General features: G+C 34.1%; 1 protein-coding gene across 18 annotated transcripts in view; it reads left to right on the top strand.

The window, feature by feature from the left end:
* LOC106055108 (collagen alpha-1(XXIII) chain-like) overlaps window positions 1-22836 on the top strand; it is a 178040-nt gene that overhangs the window by 143196 nt on the left and 12008 nt on the right. For 12 of the 18 annotated variants that reach the window (XM_056021308.1, XM_056021302.1, XM_056021312.1 and 9 more), the window contains 11 exons: window positions 90-215; window positions 378-449; window positions 1622-1711; window positions 1974-2015; window positions 3042-3074; window positions 3284-3319; window positions 3550-3585; window positions 4432-4476; window positions 6008-6034; window positions 7466-7552; window positions 8890-8925. In XM_056021308.1, coding sequence (XP_055877283.1) covers window positions 90-215; window positions 378-449; window positions 1622-1711; window positions 1974-2015; window positions 3042-3074; window positions 3284-3319; window positions 3550-3585; window positions 4432-4476; window positions 6008-6034; window positions 7466-7552; window positions 8890-8925 — 630 coding nt within the window. The remainder of the gene's footprint in view (window positions 1-89; window positions 216-377; window positions 450-1621; window positions 1712-1973; window positions 2016-3041; window positions 3075-3283; window positions 3320-3549; window positions 3586-4431; window positions 4477-6007; window positions 6035-7465; window positions 7553-8889; window positions 8926-22836) is intronic. The other 6 variants (XM_056021301.1, XM_056021304.1, XM_056021310.1 and 3 more) reach the window with 3 other exon arrangements.

The following is a 22836-nucleotide window of genomic DNA, read 5'->3' as shown; positions in this document are numbered from 1 at the left end:
ACCAAATCTTCACATATTCAATTTTTGTGTATGCCTAATTTTGTTGAAAACTTTCCAATTTTTATCAACTTCTGAAAATTGATGAACAGGGCAGACGAGGCGAACGTGGCAAAACAGGATACACTGGGTTTCCAGGACCTCAGGGCCCTCCTGGCGAGCCAGGAGGTCCTGGTCCCAGGGGTATGAAAGGAAGTCTAGGACTGCCTGGCCAGCAGGTAAAATAGCTTCAATCATAAGCTCTAACTGATGTAGGCCCACATTAAGTCATAATTTTTTAAAAATCTATTTTTCAATCTTATTTATTAACTTTACTATCTTTTCAAATCTGAATATCATGAAAAAACAACAAATAATGATACAATTTTGTTCTTACCTAGGGTCCTAAAGGCAGCCCGGGCGTACCTGGAAGAAATGGGCTAGATGGACTAAATGGACAGATAGGACCACCAGTAAGTTTCATATATAGTGTAAAGAAGAATCTGGTAATTGTGGTAAAAAAAAATTATATACTAGATAACAATATACTAATCTTTAATATTCTGGTTCATTACACCCTGATAATTAATAAAATAATCTTTAATAAATGAGCACATCATACTATTGCCACTACGATATTGATATCCTTAAAAAAAAATTAAAACATAAAAGTGATAACTTCATAACAAATATTTTAAGATAATTAAGATGTTTGCAGCCTTTAGCCCTTCATTCATAAAATGATTATGACAGAATGCTTTTGGCAGACTTCAAGGACAAGTGTGGCAAAGGAAAGAACTCAGCATATCCACAAAACTGAAAGTCTGCAGTGCTGTAGTTCTCCCGTCACTCTTATATGCATCAGAGTCCTGGACCCTATATTCCCGCCACATCAAAAAGTTGAACTCCTTTCACTTTCGCTGTCTAAGGAGTATTCATAAGGTGTGTTGGTCCGACCACATACCAGACACAGAAATCTTAGAGCTGTCCAATATGAACAGTATCAATGCAACAGTGAAAAGGTCCCAACTTCGACGGGTGGGACATATAGTCTGCATGTCAGACAATCACCTTCCCAAACGACTTTTGTACGGGGAGTTGTGTGTGCTCCCAGGGAGGTCAATATGTTATAAGACACTCTCAAGAGCTCCTTCAAGGAATTTGATATCGACTTTCACGGCTGGGAAGCACTAGCTCTTGATCTTTCCTCATGGCGTGAAGCTGTGAGTCTCGGAGTCTCGAGATTTGAAGCAAGAACAATGGCCAGGGTGAAAGCGCTAAACTAACAAAAAGCTGAGAGAAGAAGCAGGTTTATCTGCAACTGACCACATCTACCCATGCCACATATGCGGCCGGCTTTTTAAAGCGAGGATTGGACTTTACAGTCATCTTCGAGTCCATAGGAAATGAGAAATGAACTCATCTTCGACCACAAAGGAGGAGCTATATATGACAAGATGCAAGACATCTTTTTTCATACCAGAATCATGTATTAAATTCTCAACAAATTATCATTTTAGTATTATATCTCAAAATGTTTTAATCAATGTTTATATGTTATCTAACATTTTAGTATCATGACCAAAGATGTTGATTATATGTGAACTTGTACACTTTTCTTTGAACTACTGTTGTCACTGCTTAGGGCGAACCAGGCCGTAAAGGAGAGTCAGGTGAACCAGGTCAATCAGGCTCCCCAGGAATGATTGGACCTCCTGGACTACCAGGACCACCAGTAAGTTAGATTGTAATTGGAGGAATGGTTTTCTAGTATTATATCTAATTTTATGTTCTACCAACAAAGTATAAATCACATCTATTATTGTTTTTTTTATTAGGAATAGACTTATTTGTTTATACTTTCCTCCAAAACTGTGTCAGGATAACCTTGATAAATACAAAATAAAAGGAGATATGTTAACATTAATGTAACTGAATATATAAATGATAAGTGTTAGTTTATTTGAGTCTGTTAATACTGTATGTCTATTGAACAGGGTGAACCTGGCATTATTGAAGGAGCTGGAAGTGGAGAAATGGTAAGAACTAACAGTAAAAAGTATCAGTCCAAAGTTATTTAATAAAATATATCAGTAAATAAATAAATAAATTATAGCTTTTATATAGTGCTATTTTCATGCTTATAGCATGCTTAGATCACTATGATCTAATGTCATTTGTAGACCAGTGGGGGAGGGGGTATCTGGGAGAAGGTTTTTCAGTGCTTCCTTTAGGCGCTCAGTAAACATAACTCTGCTTGAGTTGGGTGTTGAACCTCGATCCCCCTTCATAGTCAAGCCAAGCCAAGTTTAAGCGTACTTAGCCTCTCGACCATGCATCCTAGTTGCACAAATTAAGATCATATTTTTATATTGGGCAAAGAACTGTTAAAAGTTACTCTCCTGATATAGATTTTAACATGTCGGGTAATTCAAATGCAATGCAGTGCAGTGCTTACTCAGTAAAAACAAAACATCTAAGCTTTTGTTGTAGGCTAAATCTAGTTGTAATCTATAGAATATTTTTTCAATGTTGGATGTGACAACGTTGATTTTCTTTTTCTTAGAGAAGCACATTTATTTTGTGTAGCCATTTCAGGGTTTAAATGAACCATAGAAAACTTTTCCTTTCTACTAATCAGAATATTATTGAAGTATGATAACTAAAAAATTGCTTTAACAAAAGTTATGAGTTTCAGATGTTCTTTTAGATATTAAGATTCTTATGTCTGAATCACATACAGGATGGCAGGAGATTATAGTTGGCAAGGTTCAAACTCTAGAACATTGTGACCACAGTCTGAAGTGCATACCACATGTCCAGACAGCCACCTATAGCTTGTTAATATAGTTAGTTTTCTTTTTTACCAATCTTAAATGCATTTTCCAAGAAAGTCCCTCTCTCAATAAATTAATCATACTATTTTTTTAAAAGTCTGCCTTAGAAAGTAAACATTTATTCACTTTATTTCCTTTAATAAATTTATTTTTTTGGGGGGGGGGGGATTCACTCTGCAGTATTCTTTGTTTTCCTATAATATCATTTGACTCTTTTTGTTTCCCTAGTTTCCAGGACCACCTGGGCCACCTGGGCCAATGGTAAGATTGATGACGTATTCATGTTTAAAAAAATATATTTTACGTAGATAAAGTCATTATATTTATAGATAATTCTTGTTTTTTAAAACTTATTTCAGATAATGAAATTATATGCACAGAAAAATTTTACTAGAAGTGATATATTTTTTCAGTCTATAAAGCCTATTGACTTTGAAATCATTTCGTTTTTCTTTCTACTCCTTGGCTAGGGTCCAATGGGTCTACAAGGTCAACCAGGTATTAAGGTAAAAGTTTTTTTCATGTGATTTATTAATATACTTATAATTACACTGCAATTAGCACAGGAGTATGCAAACATTTATTATTACCAGTGCAGAAATCTACTTGATAGTGCCTATTTTGTTATATTTTATTTTAAATTTTTTTTCTTGAAATTTTTCTTGAGATTTGGTCAAGCTTATTTCTGTTATGGTTGTATTAGTCTTTATTAATATAATTTTATTTTGTTTTACAGGGAGATAGAGGCCCCTCTGGACCAGAAGGTGTCAAAGTAAGTTATTCTTTAAAAATTAGAGTTCTTATGCATAAATATATATATTCATCTGGAAAGAGTTTTCTAAATACTTTAGAGTTATAGGTGAAACAATAAATACTTTTAAAATATCTTTAAAAAAAAGGTTTAAAATATATTTAAGACAGTTCACCTTCTTCAACTCCACCAATCCCATTGAATTGACACAACACATGATTTGTTGATCATCTTTCTCTATTCCTGTCTTTTGCCTTTGATAGAGTCCCTTTTCATGACAGGCCCACCTCTTCTTCTTTTCCTGGTACTGTTCCCTGAAGAATGTCATTGCAAGCCCTGAAAAACTTAAGATATGGAAAATTTAACTAGTTTTGTACAAGTTTTGATACATGTCATTGCATAGAATATTTTTTGTATTTATTAATTTGTTTTCTTCAATCTGGAACTTAAACGTAGCTAATAATCATTTACTAAAAGGAAGCAAAACTATACAATTACTAATTAGAAACAAGTTTTATGAAAATCTAAAATAAAAAAAAAACTTCCTTCAATCAAGTTTACTTTATTATTTATTTCAATAATCATTTTATTAAGTACACTTTCAGTACCATATTAATATTGTTTGTTTCATTGTAGATTTTGATGTTTTTAAAATGAAATGCAACTTAATGAATAAGTATGAGTACAAAGGTTAATCCTCCACACAAATTGTGTAAATAGGCCAAACAAATGAAACAAACTTTTGTCAATATTTTATGAGCAATATATGATAAATGTCTTTAAAATTTATAAATGTGTCAATCTGTTGATTACATTTTTTTTATCTTCACTGTTTTGTTTTTCTATCTTAATCTTCGATGTGTTTAGGGCCCAAAAGGTGAGCCAGGGGACCCAGGAGCCATTGGATTGCCTGTAAGTGACAGCTGTAATTAAAGACATTTAGTAGGGTGTAAATACCAGATATCAATATTATACTTTTTTAAAGAGAACACAGAACTAAACACCATGTTCTATTTCTATGAATGAAAGAAAAATTCTTGCAATCTAATTGGCATAATTGGGAAAAGCTGTAAATCTTTTTCAAATGCTTTACACGTGCTGATATCTGCTCTTTGCTTTACATGTCCTCTTTACACATATTGTTTACCAACTGACATAGTGGTGGTGGAACATGCTAATTTGTGATCAATAAGCCTACAAATATTTCTTAATATCAAAACAAAGTTCAATTTTACTTATATTATAAAATGTAAAAAAAACAGACTTGGGTCTTTTTTTATTTTTAGACAACACTAAATCTAGATCTAATTGTTTGTGGAAGAAAGTTGCAGATGTGAAACTGAAAAGTGTTCTATAAATAACTCTTTGTGTTTGCTTTAATGTGTGTCTTTTTGTTCTGAAAATGTGTGTGACTTCTTGAATAGAGTAATTTCCCGTATTAATTAATGACTATCACTGCCCTATATTACCATGCTAGCACTTGCAAGCTGACTGAGTAAGCCATATATATTGTGTTCAATTGTCATATTTTTATCTTTTAAGAGATGTTTAGCCTATATTTTTTTACATAAAAATGTTTAATACTAAGGCTATAATAATGTTTTTAAAATTATTGATTTAGTATAGAGTAATTAAAAATTGAAAAATTCTAATTTATAAATCTACCATTTGTGTTGTAGTAGTCTTTTTCTTTTCCTCCTGGAAATATAAAATCACTAAATTGCTATAGATGTATATGCACAATATAAAAAAATATTTTTGAACATAGTTATAAGACCAAAATTGATAGGTTAAGTAAGAAAAACTAGCTTCATATCCCTTTGTTAAAGTGTGTGATCATAGAAAGCTGTGAATGGCGTTAGCTTTAGTTACTCACATACATACTCAATAGCTTGGCTTTGATATGTGAGTGAGCACTGCTTTCCCTGCCACATTTCCCACACATTGGCCCAGCCTTCAATAACATGTATGTTGTGTAAAACCTATAGGGCCCTCTCTAGCCCCACACATTGGCCCACCCTTCAATAACATCTATGTTGTGTAAATCTTCTAGGGTCCTCTCTAGCCCCACACATTGGCCCACCCTTCAATAACATCTATGTTGTGTAAAGCTTCTAGGGCCCTCTCTAGCCCCACACATTGGCCCACCCTTCAATAACATCTATGTTGTGTAAAGCTTCTAGGGCCCTCTCTAGCCCCACACATTGGCCCACCCTTCAATAACATCTATGTTGTGTAAAACTTCTAGGGCCCTCTCTAGCCCCACACATTAGCCCACTCTTCAATAGCATCTATGTTGTGTAAAACCTATTAGGCCCTCTCTAGCCCCACACATTGGCCCACCCTTCAATAACATCTATGTTGTGTAAAACTTCTAGGGCCCTCTCTAGCCCCACTTATTGGCCCACCCTTCAATAACATCTATGTTGTGTAAAACTTATAGGGCCCTCTAGGAATACCTGGGGCACCGGTGAGTTGATTTCATCCACCTGTTTCAAAACAAACAAGCTAAAAAAATGTGCTGCATGTGAATGATTGAAATCTTGGAACTTCAACACAAGAACTAACTAAATGCATTGTTTAAGCATAAATAAAAGCAAACAACCTAATTTTTTATAGTATTAATACAGGTAAAAAACAAAAGCTGAATTAGCCTGATATGTCTGTCTTTTACAAGTGCTATGATTTTCATATAAGATTAAATTTTTAAAGTTTGAAAGAAACAAAGACAGCAAATGATCTAGATCTACATAGATTTAATTTTGAAAGTTGAACATAGCCATTATTCTGAAGATTTATCCACCAATAAGTTGTAATTATAAAGCCACTTCAGAGATGTATACAGTAACACTACATATCAAGGAAAAAATTCTTGAAATAAATTTAATTTTCTAGTGCATTGGTGGTTCAAAATTTCACTGAGTAATTTTTTTTTTGTTTTTAAAGTTAATGGATTTTAAAGTTAAGATCAATGTTTGATTATGAATTCTATTTCTCTATCACAGCTATCCTTCTTTTCTTGCTTGATCAGTTTTCTTTTTTCTTTCAAATATCAAAACAGCTGCTCAACATTTACCTTTACCTATCCCTTAGTCTGTTGGACCATTGGGGCATTATGCAAAATACATGCTCTACATAAAACACTCAAAAGTTGGCATGTTTTTTCTTATATTGTGCTACAAGTTATTACTTATGAATGAAATGCAAAAAATGTGTCAGATTTAAACTATTTTTTAAAAAGCAACTAACATTTATTATGTTTTGTATAATTTTACAGGTTTTTGTATTTATGATTTTCTAAAATGTTTACGAATCAAACTAAAATGCAAATAACAAACTATTTGTTTTGCATGTCATGGGAGTGAAATTTTTGCTCTTCTTTCTTCATTTCATAATTTTGCATGTGATTATATAGTTTTTGTGTATTTGTCATTTCTTTTGAATGAAATTAGTAAAATACAATTTGACACAAAGGCATAGCGTGAAATTCCTTTCTTTTCATACTCTTTTGTTTTGACCAACTTTTTTATGTTTTCAATGGGAATTAAATTTTCTTGTTGCTTTTTGTTGTATATATTTTGATTACTTGAAAGTTCAATTTTAGTTATTCCTGATAGACTTAAGTTTAATTTAAAAAAAAAAAATAGCAACTATGATTTGTGATATTGAAAAATTAAGATATTAAAAGTATTCTAAAGATAGTATTCTAACATACTGAAACAAATCAAGCCTAAATAAATATTTTTTTACACATTTCTAATAATGATTAAAACCAAAGGATAAGTTTAGTAAATCCTACATTCAAAATTGTAATTATTATGTATTCAATAACTTGGTGCACAAATTAATCCATTTATTTCCCATCCTGTCCACATGAACTTGCTTTATGACTGACCAATAGGGACCACCAGGACCACCGGGTATTGCTAGCAATGAAGACGGCACTTGCCAGTGTACTAAAGGGGAAAAAGGAGATCGTGGACCACCGGTTAGTAACAATGTTGTTCTGAGTTGCAATGGTTGTAAATGTAGCTCTAGATCTAGCAAACATTTTTAAAGAATTGTATTACTATTACTGCTTTCATCAATCAATGTTATTTGCATATCTATAAAAAAAATATTTATGCCATAGCTCTACTATGAATAGGTTTTTAAAAAAATAGGGTATAAATTAAAAATAAAAAAAGACATTGGACATGAATTGTTTTAAGCCAAAACTTGTTGTTTAAATCTACTTCATTTTATGTAAAATGATTTCAGTACAATAGATAATTTTATGTACATATATGCATTCTGGGTTTAATTTAAGCTAAAAACTTGTTTATTCTTAAGTTTCAATATTCAGTTTGCAATTATGCATTTCCCATAATGCAAATTGCTAATGTCAAGCTATTCTTATTTAAAGCATGGTTATTAAATTTTCTAAAGATGTAACCAGGTTTTTATCAAGTACCCTACATTTTTTAAATCAGCAAATATTATTTGCTTTGAAAAAGAAATCAAGTATTCTATAAATTCAACACTACCTATGATCTTCACTGACCTAAATTAATTTGTATATATTACTAGGTTGACAACAAAATGATATTTGTGAATTAATACATTTGAATATTAAAATTTTATTCAAAATATATAATTAATAAAAAAAATAATAGTACATTCTAAATTAAAAAACAACAACTTGTCCATGGCGTAAAAAAAAAAAAAACAACTGGTAGAAGTTATGCTTATTGAAAGAATTGAATCAACTGGAAAAGATTTAAGTCAACCTTTGACTTCTGCTGTCTACATTGATTGAAACTAACTACCAGACTCATTTATCTTCTCATCTTTATTCAAATTATGTTTGTTGTAAACAATACTACTAACTATTCTATTACTATAGACTTAGACTAATATGTGGTTACTATTTTCTAGAACCGCAATCCTATGTCTGACTAGGTATTGTTCTCTAGAGACACAATCCTATGTCTGACTAGGCATTGTTCTCTAGAGACACAATCCTATGTCTGACTAGGCATTGTTCTCTAGAGACACAATCCTCTGCCTGACTTGGCATTGTTCTCTAGAACCGCAATCCTATGTCTGGCTAGACATTGTTCTCTAGAGCCGCAATCCTATGTCTGGCTAGGCATTGTTCTCTAGAGCCGCAATCCTCTGCCTGACTAGGCATTGTTCTCTAGAGACACAATCCTCTGCCTGGATAGGCATTGTCAGTTGTTTTTTTTTAAATTCAGTCTCCTCTTTACGCACCACTAGCCTATATAGAAATGTATTGCAACACAAGTGTACTCTAATGACGTCTTTACTTCTTCCCCTGTCCAGGGAGTTTCGGGTCTACCTGGTACTAGAGGTCAAGAGGTGAGATCATTCATCTAGGCACGCAGTAGATTTAGTTGTAAATTGGTGGGCAATGCTGACTGTGCAACTACTAATGCCTTCTAGATGCTTCACCTAGTTTCATTTACTGACTTCTTTCGTTCTAATATTTTGTAAAATTTATTTCTAAAACCTACTAACAAATATTCAATATCAGCGTCTTTCTTGGGGTTGTAGAACTTTGTTTTGATCTCCCACATTTTTTTTTTGATTTTATGCTTGGATTTTTATTTTCTTTCGTTTTTTTTTTTTTTTTCATTAATGTTTTTGATTGTTTGTTTTTGCATTTTGCCTTAACCCTTCAAGATTACTGTCCCTCTGTTATGACACTGAAAATTCATTTGTTATGAAATAAAAGGAACCAAATAATAATAATAATAAAAAGAAGTCTCGTCTTGATTTAAGATTAGTAGGCCTAATCCTATTTCTTGCGATGAAAATGTGGTTCCCAAGGATACTTCCTTAACAACCGGGGGATTTTTTTCAATACAATATACAATACAATACAATACGATACAATATTAAATGAGTGGATGGCGTCACGTACGCAGTAGGCTTACTTAAAAAAAAAATACAATACAGTAAAGAAGAGTCCTCTGTAAGAAAACACCGTATTGTAAGTAAAGTTTCCTTTCAGACATTGAGATCTGTGGGGCAGATGATGCAAAGGTCATCTATTTCTGTGACCCACGGTTAACGAGGGTGTCATGTGGCCAGCACAATCACACACCTCCTTTACTTTTCCCCGATTAATGTCTGGTATCCATTAGAGCTGGATGGACTCAGAAGCGCCCAAAGATCCTGAAATTTAAAATCCCAGTTTTTTCACCAGGATTCAAGCCTGGGACCCCCGGTTTAGAAGCCAAGCGCTTTACCGCTCAGCCACAGCGCCTCCACTGCCTTGAAATCAGGGCCGGATTTGGGGGTCTGGAGAAAGAGAAGAAAAAATTGTGTGAAGTCTTTCAAAAATTATCTATTTATTAAAAGCTAAATCACCGCTTTAACGAATAGAACTTTGTCGACGATCCCCTTCTATAAGAACGCTTCAAGCGGGCACTTCTTCACCACGACAGTATTGACAACCGTAAAATTTAGAGTATTGTCGGTAAAAATACGAAAAAAATAGGTATTGCTGACCCATCGAAATTTCGATTATTTTTTAAAATATCTCTATTGTGAAATCCCCTGGGCAAAATCCCCTGGGCAGTAGCCCCGCCTGCCCTGTCCCAAATCCAGCCTGCGTGTAATACAATGTACATGAAATAGAGATTGTTAGCATGAAAACTGGTTGTCATCTTTGGTTTGAATTTGAACACTGGCAACCCATTGAAATTGAAGGTTAAATGAAACAATTAAACTCTAAACAAACACTATACATACAAACTATATACAAACTCTATACAAAGTGCTTAGCTAGCTACTTTCTAGTTCAATCCTAAACATGATTGCCGCGGTCTTCTAATCTTAACCCAACTTCTGTAGCGCTATTCATCCCATTATAACCATTATGCAAGATTAACCGCTCCAGCTGGGTGCGGCACAATGTTAGAAAGTGCAAAGGGAGACAGTAAACTATTTTAAAGAATAAAAAGGAGCCTTGTGTTGGTGTGTGTGTGGGGGGGGGGATTGGGACAAGGATTTGATAGAAAACTGGTACATGTCCGACATCAGGGCTACCCTTGTACGGGGACCTTAAAACTCACTGCTCGCTTCCTTTCACGTGCTCTAAGGGAGTAATTCCCAGCATGCTTCGCTACCAATGGGGTTTCTGATTCGGTGTCTGTGTGAGGAGGGAAGAGAAGGACCCTTCTACCATTTCGACCTGTGATGGTACATCGATATAAATTGAAAATCTAAAACTTAATAAGATAAGTTACTTCACCTTATTGTATATTATTTTATTTATTTATTTGCTTGATTGCTTCCCTTACATGTCTAAATCAACAAAATAACAAACCAAAACTTTACGCTGTGCAATAAAATATTAACAAAAAATGATTCCTAACATTTAACGTACACAAAAAAAAATTTGTAACTGAAATAATTATTTTTAGCGGCCCCCGTAAGGGGAAAAAGCCGCTATTAGGTTTGTGCAAAATGTCCGTCTGTCCGTCTGTCCGTCTGTCCGTCTGTCACACTCAGATCTCGAAAACTAGAAGAGATATGAAAAATATTATTTCATCATTAAATCCGGCTTGAAAAGTTTAGGTGCAACGGCTACTTTTGGTTTTCTAAAAGCAAACCGTTTAATTTATAAAATTAATTATGCAAGCGATTTTTTCATAAAAATACACCAATTCTAAAACAATTACGTAAATGTAAGGGAGGCAATGTTACAATATGCTAACAAAGATGGACTATTTTTGTGTATTTTCAGTATCACTAAGTCAAATATATTTTTAAAATGTACAGGAAATGTTTACAACAAATACAAATAATAGTTAAAGACGTTTTTTCTGGTCAACTAGCTGCTAAAATTAAAAGAAAACATTTCTGTTTGTTTATAAAGGCTAATAATGCACTTTGTATGTAAATATCACGCACATTTTTTTAAATGGACTTTTTATGCAGCGATTTTCGTGCAGTAGCGTAACGTCGCAACATGATCAGGTGCTAAACCAATTCCTTAAACTTTTTTAAAAAATCAGATTTTATTTATTTTTTGTTTAGTGCCCCCATCCGAATAAAAGAAGCTTATTTTTGTGCGTTTTGTCTGTTGGTCGGTCTGTCCGTCACGATTAGATTTAAAAAACTAGAACTCTAAAAGCTATTGAAAATCTGATTTACCCTTTAATGTTCCTCCCATAACATCTCAATAGTTTTAAGTATCTAAAATTGATTGTTCCGGATTTTATTGTGCAAAACTAATCAACGCCAACAAATGTTTGTTTGCTCTTCTAACTTATATTACATTCAATTTCCATGCTTAAACGTTGCAAAAACACATTATCAATAATATGTTGTTCCGTTTTTTATGTAAATAGCATATTAATGCTAAATCATAATCTCTATACTGACTTATATTTCATTAAGTGTAAAAATGTTCCGGATATTGTTTTATAAAACATGAATTATGCCTAATGATTGTTTGAAATCGCATAAGGCTTTTAAAAAAAGTAATTTACTAGAATTGATTACTGAAAATTACTTTTTAGACATTTAATTTTCTTGTAAAACATAACATATAAGTTTTGTAATCGATAAAGAAAGTTCCGGATTTTGTTTCTTACAAATCGTCGCCAGAAATTTCCGAATTTATTTAAAAATCTACTAACGCCAAATAATTGTTTGAACTCCCTCTTCTAATTAATAAACAAATAATCTTCTCATTTACGAAATAATGTTTTTACGGATTTTTATGAAAAATATTTTAACTCACTACTCTCTTACAGTACATTTAACTTTCTACCTAAAACATTAAAAAATCTAATTATCGTTTCCGATTTTTAAGGAAAACAGAATCCAAACACCAAAGTAAGGTATGAAAATCTCTCCACGTGGCTGTAGTACATCTAATTTTTATACGAGACCATCCAAAAAATTTAATTAACGGTATTACATTTATCTGAAATTCTCTTTTTCTTTTACTATTTATACAAACATCCGGAACAATCTATTATATAAATTTTTCAATTGTGTTCATACCTAAAAATTATTGCGATGTTTTGAAACGTAAAATAAAGGTTAATCAATTTTTAATAACTTTTAGTTGTTTGTTTTATATCAAGATAACGGACAGACCGACTGACAGACAAAACGCAAAAACAATGTGGCTTTGATCCTTTTTAAATAATATCTATTAGAACTCAGTGCACCAATGTCTATGAACCCTCGTTAAATATCTCGTGTAAATAAAGACATTTTTTTTATGGTACCGGTACTAGCCTATTGTGAGGTAATGGAATTTTTTTTCTTTGACGTCATATGAATTGACTCTTTAAATGTAATGTTAAAAGAACGCACTCGGTGCACCAATGTCTATTAACCCTCGAAAAAATTGCTTGTATTAATGAAAACATATTTTAGTCTAACTAAGCCGTGTGACGTAGTGTTTTTTTTTCCTTTGACGTCACATGGAATGAATTCTTTAAATGAAATGCTAAAAGAACGCACTCGGTGCACCAATGTCTATGAACACTCGAGAAATGGCTCGTGTTGATAAAGGTGATTTTTAGTCTAGCTAGGCCTTGTGACGTAGTGTTTTTTTTTCTTTGACGTCATATGAATGGACTCTTTAAATGTAATGTTAAAAGAACGCACTCGGTGCACCAATGTCTATTAACCCTCGAAAAAATTGCTTGTATTAATGAAAACATATTTTAGTCTAACTAAGCCGTGTGACGTAGTGTTTTTTTTTCCTTTGACGTCATATGGAATGAATTCTTTAAATGAAATGCTAAAAAAACGCACTCGGTGCACCAATGTCTATGAACACTCGAGAAATGGCTCGTGTTGATAAAGGTGATTTTTAGTCTAGCTAGGCCTTGTGACGTAGTGTTTTTTTTTCTTTGACGTCATATGAATGGACTCTTTAAATGTAATGTTAAAAGAACGCACTCGGTGCACCAATGTCTATTAACCCTCGAAAAAATTGCTTGTATTAATGAAAACATATTTTAGTCTAACTAAGCCGTGTGACGTAGTGTTTTTTTTTCCTTTGACGTCATATGGAATGAATTCTTTAAATGAAATGCTAAAAAAACGCACTCGGTGCACCAATGTCTATGAACACTCGAGAAATGGCTCGTGTTGATAAAGGTGATTTTTAGTCTAGCTAGGCCTTGTGACGTAGTGTTTTTTTTTCTTTGACGTCATATGAATGGACTCTTTAAATGTAATGTTAAAAGAACGCACTCGGTGCACCAATGTCTATTAACCCTCGAAAAAATTGCTTGTATTAATGAAAACATATTTTAGTCTAACTAAGCCGTGTGACGTAGTGTTTTTTTTTCCTTTGACGTCATATGGAATGAATTCTTTAAATGAAATGCTAAAAGAACGCACTCGGTGCACCAATGTCTATGAACATTCGATAAAAGGCTCGTAATGATGAAGGCGATTTTTATTCTAGCTAGGCCGTGTGACGTAGTGTTTTTTTCCTTTGACGTCATATGGAATGAATTCTTTAAATGAAATGCTTAAAGAACGCACTCGGTGCACCAAAGTCTATAAACACTCGATAAATGGCTCTTATAGATGAAGGCGATTTTTAGTCTAGCTAGGCCGTGTGACGTAGAGTTTTTTTTTCCCTCTGACGTTATATGGAATTAATTCTTCAAATGAAATGAAAAAAGAACTCGGTATAGTAATGTTTATTAAGCCTCGTTATGTGATTCGCGTTTAAAAAAGGAATGATGTCTTGATTTAGATCTAATCTAGATTTTTTAAACTAGATCTAGATTTTTATTACAGTATATATAGATCTGGATTTATATTCTAATTAAAATTATTTTAGAGTCTAGATCTAGAGTTTCTAGATCTAGTTTAGACTAAAATAGACTAGATTAAGATGTAGAATTTCAATTTCTAAACTTAAAGTGTAAAAAAAAGTGTAGATTTTCATTTCCAAACGTTTTGATCAATATTGTAATGTTTTAATATACTAAAACTAATCTACTATTTTTTTTTTTAAATTTAAATTTAAATTTACGGCAAATGAATCTTTGAAACATTATTACTTTTGACCATCGGATGGCTGCCTGGTCGTGCGGTTTGCGCGCTGGACTGTCGTTCAGATTTATGGATGGCCCAGGGTTCAAACCCTGCCCGCTCCCATCCCCCGTCGTCCTGCGGGAGGTTTGGACTAGGAAGTAATTATCTTCAACTCTGAAGGAACATCCGAAACGTGTAAAACATTTTACATCAAAATTAAATCACCTCTTGAATATTATTTGCGAATATGCAGATCCGACAGGGATCCGACTTCGACGGGGGCCGCCTCTGAGTTTGTGTAACACAAACTCTCTTTGTAATCTTGTTTGAAATATAATATTGTAATCTAGAAATTTGTTATTGAAGCTAATTATTTATAATTAAGTTTACAGTTTTTCTAAATATATTTAGATCTATTTACTGAACAAAAGTTGTACACACTTTATTTTGTGGTTTGATCGTCTGGTTTACCCATGGATATTACTTAAAAGTATTTAGTCTTACATATTTTGTGAATTCCTAACACGCCATTCTGCCAGATTTTATCTGCGTATTTACGTCAATCAGCATTAACAATGCTTTAAATCTAAATTTTAAATGATTTTTTTTTATTTTAATACAAGAAACAAATTTATTTCATGTTGTCCTACTACTGAGTAGAACACATAAACATTGATAACACTTACATGTCAATGATCATCTGTTGATAATGCTGTTCAATTGTATTATTATAATCTTCTATTTGTAAAGAAATGTTTCTCAAATTGTTATAGGTGGCGACCCTTAAAAGGAAAAAAAAATCTTTCTCGCACCCTTAGACAGCAGGGTGGGGGCCAGGGGGAGCTCTGAAGGCTCCCACCGTGAAGTCCAGAAGGGTTTTGTAACTGTAAAATAGAAGAAACGAAAATTAAAGACATAGGCCTAATTATAATTAAATTTTCCGGTTGTATTTTACATAACACATTTACAATATGTTTGGAATCCAAATTTAGGTTTGCTAAAGCTAGAGGCTAATAGTATCTCGTAGAAAACTGGACGTACCCTAACCCTAACATCACATAATAGGCTACACGTTTAACCCTAAATAGATTAAAATGCTGGTAACGTCACGTAATACATGTTCAACCCTTAGTAGATTAGCCTGCTGGTAATGATCAAAGTACTAGCGCGAGCCTAATCTTTCTGGGCAGTCGTTGGAATTAAGATTACTGTCATCCTATTGAGACTGCTTAAGTGTTTATGTATTACACCAAATACTCGTGTAATGATATATTGTGTGTTCTTCTTTTTTCAATCTATTGACAATGTTTTTGATATAAGAAGATATTTTCATCTCTTAATTGGTGTAACATTGCATGCTTAAGAGTTTTGCCTGACTTACTAAAAGCGTCACTCCTCCCCTGCCTTCTTTCCTGCCAGACTCGGCGATTGACTTGAAATATATTTTTTTTATGAATACATATACTGGGCTTGGTGGCTGAGTGGTAAGTGCTTGGCTTCCGAACCAATGATTCCCTAGTTTAAATGTCGTTGACGACTGGAATTTTGAATTTCGGAATTTTTTTTTTTTGATGCCCTGTGTCCAGCAGTTTTTATGGGGAAAGTAAAGGCGGTTGGTCGTCGTGCTGGCCATATGACAGTTTCGTTAACCGTCGGCCGAAGAAACAGATGAATCTTATGCCATATGGATAGCAAGGTCTTCAAGTGGTACTATATGTATGTTGTATACAGTCGTTGACTTGTTGCTCCATACTGCTAGTAGACAACTAAACCATTGTAGGCGTGTTCTATCTTAATTTATAAAATCCTGAAATAACTTGAATAACTTCTTTGTGAACCAAACTAAATAGAACTTTGATTACAATATTGACCTATTCATCTTGAGATGAAATACAATAAATGTAGTAGACTTTAGTTATAATATAAAATGGTATTCTGAACCAAATCTGACTCACTACAAGAACACGTCCTTTCAGTCTGGCAATAGGGATTGGTTTCTCCTATCTAAGACCGCTTACGACAATGTCATCAGTCACAACCAATCGCTAACCTCTTCCTACCGTTACCATAGAAACACACACATACTTACTCCATAACTATATACACATCAGTTTGTAAACAATGAATGCGTTTATTGCAGGACATACCAAGATCCAAAATTGGTCAAACATTTGATTGAAATATTTGATTTAACCGACTGAGAGATCAAATTTAAAAAATGGTTTTAAAAAAAAAGCGATTATGCCTATGGGTGAAGAAATGTTTTTTTGCAAATAGCTTCTCTTTATGCTTCAAGGGGCGTACATGAGCCCGAGTGGCTCTAGGCTCGGCTGCAGGTTAACACGAGTGACGTCTCATTGTGAACGGGTTGAGTGGTCATGAGTGTTGCACTCACTGAAGTACAGACTGTGACCTTTCTACAGCGTAGACTCTGTACTTTGTATCTTGGTAGGTCACTTTGTAGGGATGAAGGGCCGCATAGAGTTATTGGCCTTACTTTATATCCAACACTGCCCAATAAAACTAGGAATCCGGTATCCCGCCAATTCTAGTGAACATTTTGTCAATAAAAAAACAAAAACGTCAATTATATAATACGAAATGCCCTGATCACGTTTGATTAGCAAAGGAAATAGTTGTGTAAAATATCAATATTATTATTCCCTTTCTCAATGTAAATCGAACTCTGATAATTTGAATATATCACGTGATCCTTTCAACTTCGAATTAAATCAGATTCCAATGTATTTTATATTTGATACATGTAAAAGTTTAGTCAATGTGAAAACTTGTAGGTTGTAAGGGGGGGGGGGGCGTTGCGGCAAAGAAGCAAAGTGATAAATGAGAGACTCGGGTGTCTATAGGTCAAGGACTTTTAAGCCCTTCTTCTTTCTTCAATATTTGTTCAGTCACTGCTTTTATTGATGTGGTGAACATTTATACAAATTGCTATCCCGTCATGCCTTCTTCTCACTTTAGAGAAATGTGTTTATTGTTAATGAAAAGTTCATGTGCACTCTAAGATTTCAAGCAAGTAAAAGTTTTATCGTCAAACTGGAAGTCAACTTTTGAATACACTCAAACATTCTGCGCGATTGGAAGATAAGTCCGTGATAAGTGCGACGTGTCTTTGTTTTTGAGAGTAAAGAGAAGGTAGGATACTAAAGAGAAAATGCGCATTACAGAGGAGTAGATGACTTGAGCAGTGGTGTCACTAGGGTCGGTCACTGGAGAAGTGTGTGTGTGTGGGGGGGGGGGGGGGATAAGACCACCTTTATCACGTCAAACCAAAACTTTTTGTTTTAAATTGACCAAAAAAAATGAGCGCTAGGAAAAGTTTAAAGACTTTATTTATCATGCCAAGAACACTTCTTCATGATCCTGGCGAAGGAAGATATGACGTCACTGTCTTGACACTGAACAGTATTGCTGGATTTTGTTACATACACAGCAGCTTTAAACTTTTATATTTTTTTTTCGTTTGCATGTCTAAATAAATAACGTGTAAAATATTTAAAATTATGAAACCAAAAAAAAAAATAAATAAAAAATCGAATCAACTTTTAATCCTTAGCACACTGTAAACGAAATCGTGGTTATACTGTTTAAAAGCAAGTGTTACGAAACGGATGTTAGTGTCACAATAGTAAATGCAGTATATTAGAACCGTTACATTAATGTTCGTAAACTAACATGCACTAGGAACATTTCAATTAGTGATATCTATTGAAAAATACGAATCAAAGTAAGACTGCTTGTTCAAGTCATTCTTTTTAATAGACAGACAATCACATACATATCAATAAAAAAAAACGCCGTCTAACTAACGCAGCGTTTCTCAACCTTTTTAGCTCGGCGACCCTTTTTACAATTATTTACTATGTGGCGATCGCCAAAAGTAAAATTATTTTCGGTCATAAGCATACATAACTGCTTTTGCAAATGCTATAAAATCGTAATTCTAATGTAAGTATTTGGTATGTATTGCAAAAGCTTTATGTTTAAACAGGAAACAATATGTAATAATATATTGTTTATACATTGCGTCATAGTCACAGCTGAGCTTGTTTTTGTTTCACTTGATTAAGAGGAAGTCTCGAGACTTTCTTTGCAAGGGGTGATTGCTTGTGTTTTTAGACTTGATAACAGGCTGGGAAACTGTTTCGTAAAAATATAGTATTGGAAATAGGAAAATGATATTGTTTCTGTAGCTGGAGAGACTATTGAAATTGTGCAAACCTTTAAATACTTTGGTACTATCCTAGACAATAAACTAAATTTTACTGCAAATACTGATTATATCAGCAAAAAAGGGCAGCAAAGATTACGACTACTAAGAAAACTGTCCTCGTTTAATGTTAGCGAAAAGGCCTTGGCTATGTTTTATCACGCTCACATCTGCAATATTTTAAGTTTCAATATCACTGCCTGGTATGGCAATCTGAGCATTAAAAATAAAAATAAACTTAATAGAATCCTAAACGCTGCTGGCAAAATCATTGGCAAAAAACAAACCCATTTGGGCAGTTGTTTGAGACAAACATCTATAAAAAAGCTAACAAGATCCTCGAAATAAAGAATCACCCTTTGTGGCAGGATTTTGTGATTTTACCATCACAAAAGAGATACAAGACACCGATAGCAAAGACAAACAGACACAAACACTCTTTTGTTCCCCTGGCAATCAAATCATTAAATAAGAACAATCTGGTATAAACTTTGTCACATGTAAATTATGAGTGAGTCTGGTGTGAATGTACACTTTGGTTTCTTATAGTTATAATGTTTTTTGTTTGGTGTAATGCACAAATTGTAAGACAAATTTCCTTACGGATAATAAAGATTATTATTATTATTATTATTAAATAGAAGAAGAAGGCGCAACACAAAAAATCGGGATATGTCTGCATATTTGTGTAACTGACATTGAAAATAATCATTGAACAATGTCTCGCTATTAATGAGTTCAATAAACTCTTTCTGTGAGGTCTCCGTAACATCTTCAACTTTGACTGTAAATAGAGTTCTGGCATTGTAGAAAGTAGGATAAAATTGTGTCCACACGCATGCGCAAATGTTTTTTTAATAATTTTTTTTTTTACAAAATTATCATTTTATTCCTTTTTTTTATTCAATCTCGTTTTCCTCATAGAGATCAGATAAGATTGGCAACTTGTAAATATTAATTTCCTCCAATTTTATTTCCAAATCTTAAGTTTCATTTACGAGAGTCTGATCTTTTTCAGACGTTTGATTCTTTGTGTTTTTTTAAATTGTTTGACTTAGTCAGTACCAAACGTTATGACCCAATGACTTCTGGTGACTTAGTCAGTACCAAACGTTATGACCCAATGACTTCTGGTGACTTAGTCAGTACCAAACGTTATGATTCAGACTATTCCAGACCAACCCAAAAGCAAACTTGGAGCACCATATTTATAAGAGAAATTATATTTTCTCCACACTTGAACCAGCCTTCTCTTATAAATCACGAGAAGTTGCATTCGTTTCAAGAGGTTTACAAAAGAGAAACATAACTAACCTCTTGAAATAAAAAAAAGTAAAGTTCCCCTTTCAGACCTTGTGGTCTACAGGGCAGATAATGTAAAGGTCATCTGATTCTGTGGCCTACGGTTAACGAGGGTGTCATGTGGCCAGCACAACGACCAACCGCGTTTACTTTTCCCCAACAAATGTCATGTACCCATTAGAGCTGGGTAAACTCAGAGGCGCCCAAAGATCCCAAAATTAAAAATCCCAGGATTCGAACCCGGGACCCCCGGTTCAGAAGCCAAGCGCTTTACCGCTCAGCCACCAAGTGGTTAAGATTGGAGGCTTGTTATCAAAATGGTGTTATATTTTTATTTCGTAACTAATGACGCACTGGGGTTTTGTTGCTCAAAGTGCAACCGTACCATAACATAATATTCTCTTTTTCTTACCATTATTTTGTTGGACATTTACATGGGTTGTTTAATATCGAAAATATTGCCTCCAATAATATGGACTGTAAAATAATGGGGCATTTTTAATTATTAACGAAATAGCTTTTTAATTTCGTCACGACGAAAACAATGTCTATGATTCTGCATGGCTTAATAATACTCAATATAGTGCCATCAATTTATTTACAAAAATTCCAACTGTTAAAACATTAATTCTGCAACAATATTAAAAGGAAATAATTTGAAATCAGTTATCTCTAGTAACAATAGAAGAAAGAAGTAGAAAAGAAAAAAAAATTCAATGGACAAAAAATCAATATTTTTGATGTTCCCCTGGCTATTTGTCAGTCGACCGCCAAGGGGGTCGCTATCCACAGGTTGATAACCACCGGACTAACGGAAAGTGATTTCTTCTACAAGACCTACGCTCCATAAACTGACCTATATAGTATGAGTCGTAGCACGAAATGTGAGATCCATGTCACGCGATTAACTAGCAGTACGATCTCCATTCATGGTCATCCTTCTTCCGAGGTCAAAGTCAAAAACATATTTATTTATCGCGAAATACTTTTGTTTTCAGATAAGCTCATCTCTGTTGGCCTCACTATATCCACGTAAACACGCAATGTTTGCCGTTTACTAGTAAATTTCGAGCTACAAAAAAAAGTACGTTTACCTCAGTTAACATTTATTGTCTATCCTTGGTTGCGGGCCTTTGGATTTTCGCATTAATCATCTGTAAAAGGTAGACAATTAATGTGTTCTGTAAACTTTCATATGGTTCTTTCCTTTCGCGTTAACTCCCCTTGAAATAATATCTACAATGCTGGGCTTCTAATATTAGAAAGTTTCTTTAGACATAAAGATTATTAACTCTTTCTCTCCTAACTGACGATACCAACGTTGATTCCACTAGAATGTGGTAAATAATTACGGAGAGAAAGAGTTAAGTCCTAGAACAGACTTTCTACAGGACGACAACTGGCAAGAGGTCGGCCTTCAGTTCAGACCATGGAGATGACAGCCCGTATCGCATACTGCACGGTATTAAAGAAATCGAGGAAAGGGAAAGGTCTACATGTCCAATTGCAAATAGGCCAACTGGGGACATTTAAATTACTGGCAAGAGTTCATTCATTAACCTTGACCTCGGTATTGATGAACTGTAGTCTTATTATCGATCCAGGGAAGTATTGATAAATGGTCAGACGGATAGTGACGTCAGTATAACACCAGGAACACACGACGCTTGGTAGTCAAAGATATCAGGTGTTGGATAAACTTAGAAGGTGAATGTCGCTAACCTTGGCAAGCGTTGAAAACGTGTCTTGTCCAACACGTGCCAGGGAGATATGAAGGTTTCAACATATGTAATAAGTGACCAAATCAAGCGATTTGCGCTATATATGTATCCTATTATCATTTAAAATATCAGACGCTACTTCAAAAGAGAAGATATTTACGTAAAAATGTTTTACATGTTTCGGATGTTCCTTAAGAGTTGAAGATAGTTTACTTCCTAGTCCAAACCTCCCTCAGGACGACGGGGGATGGCAGCGGGCAGGGTATGAATCCGGGACCATCGAGAAGTCCGAATGACAGTCAAGCGCGCATACCGCACGACCAGGCAGCCATTGCATATACATGTGTCAATCTAGTCATGCATGTTAATCAGTGACATAAAATCTGCCGAGTCGTTTGTTTTCCTGGCTGATTCAGGCGACCCGTTCCATGGAAAACGAAATGCGCCTTTATCTTAGTGTCTTTCTTAGTATTTTAAAAGGTTTTGTTTTTTTGTATTTGTAAATTATTTATAATTGATGTAATTCCTGAACGTTCAACTTTTGGGTATTACCGTAGTAGATTCTGGGTTGACTTTGAAAGTAGATTCTGGGTTGACTTTGAAAGTAGATTCTGGGTTGACTTTGACTTGTTCTCGTTATTTACCCCCCCCCCCCCCATTTAACTCAAGTAATTTACACCTCGTTGAATTGTGTAATTTAAGCCCCACTAATTTACACCGCATTGAATAAAGTAATTTATGATTCAATGAATCTCGTAATGTACACCTCTGTTAATCACGTATTTTAAGTCATTGAATCGAGATATTAATCCCCAATTGAATTTCGTAAGTTGAATCCGTCTGTAGATCTAATTTGAACACACATTTCATTAGTTGTGCTTGTCTGGTCTGTCTCCCTGTTCAGTGTTGACCAGACAGTCAAAGAGAACGTGAGGCCTATAGTTATAACTTAGTTGTTTCACCTTCACCTGACCATAAGTCTTTTGGACC

Source organism: Biomphalaria glabrata, chromosome 2 (assembly GCF_947242115.1).
Source record: "Biomphalaria glabrata chromosome 2, xgBioGlab47.1, whole genome shotgun sequence".
Taxonomy (NCBI): domain Eukaryota; kingdom Metazoa; phylum Mollusca; class Gastropoda; family Planorbidae; genus Biomphalaria; species Biomphalaria glabrata.
Note: the sequence above shows the minus strand (reverse complement) of the source record. Positions and strands in the feature narration are given on the sequence as shown.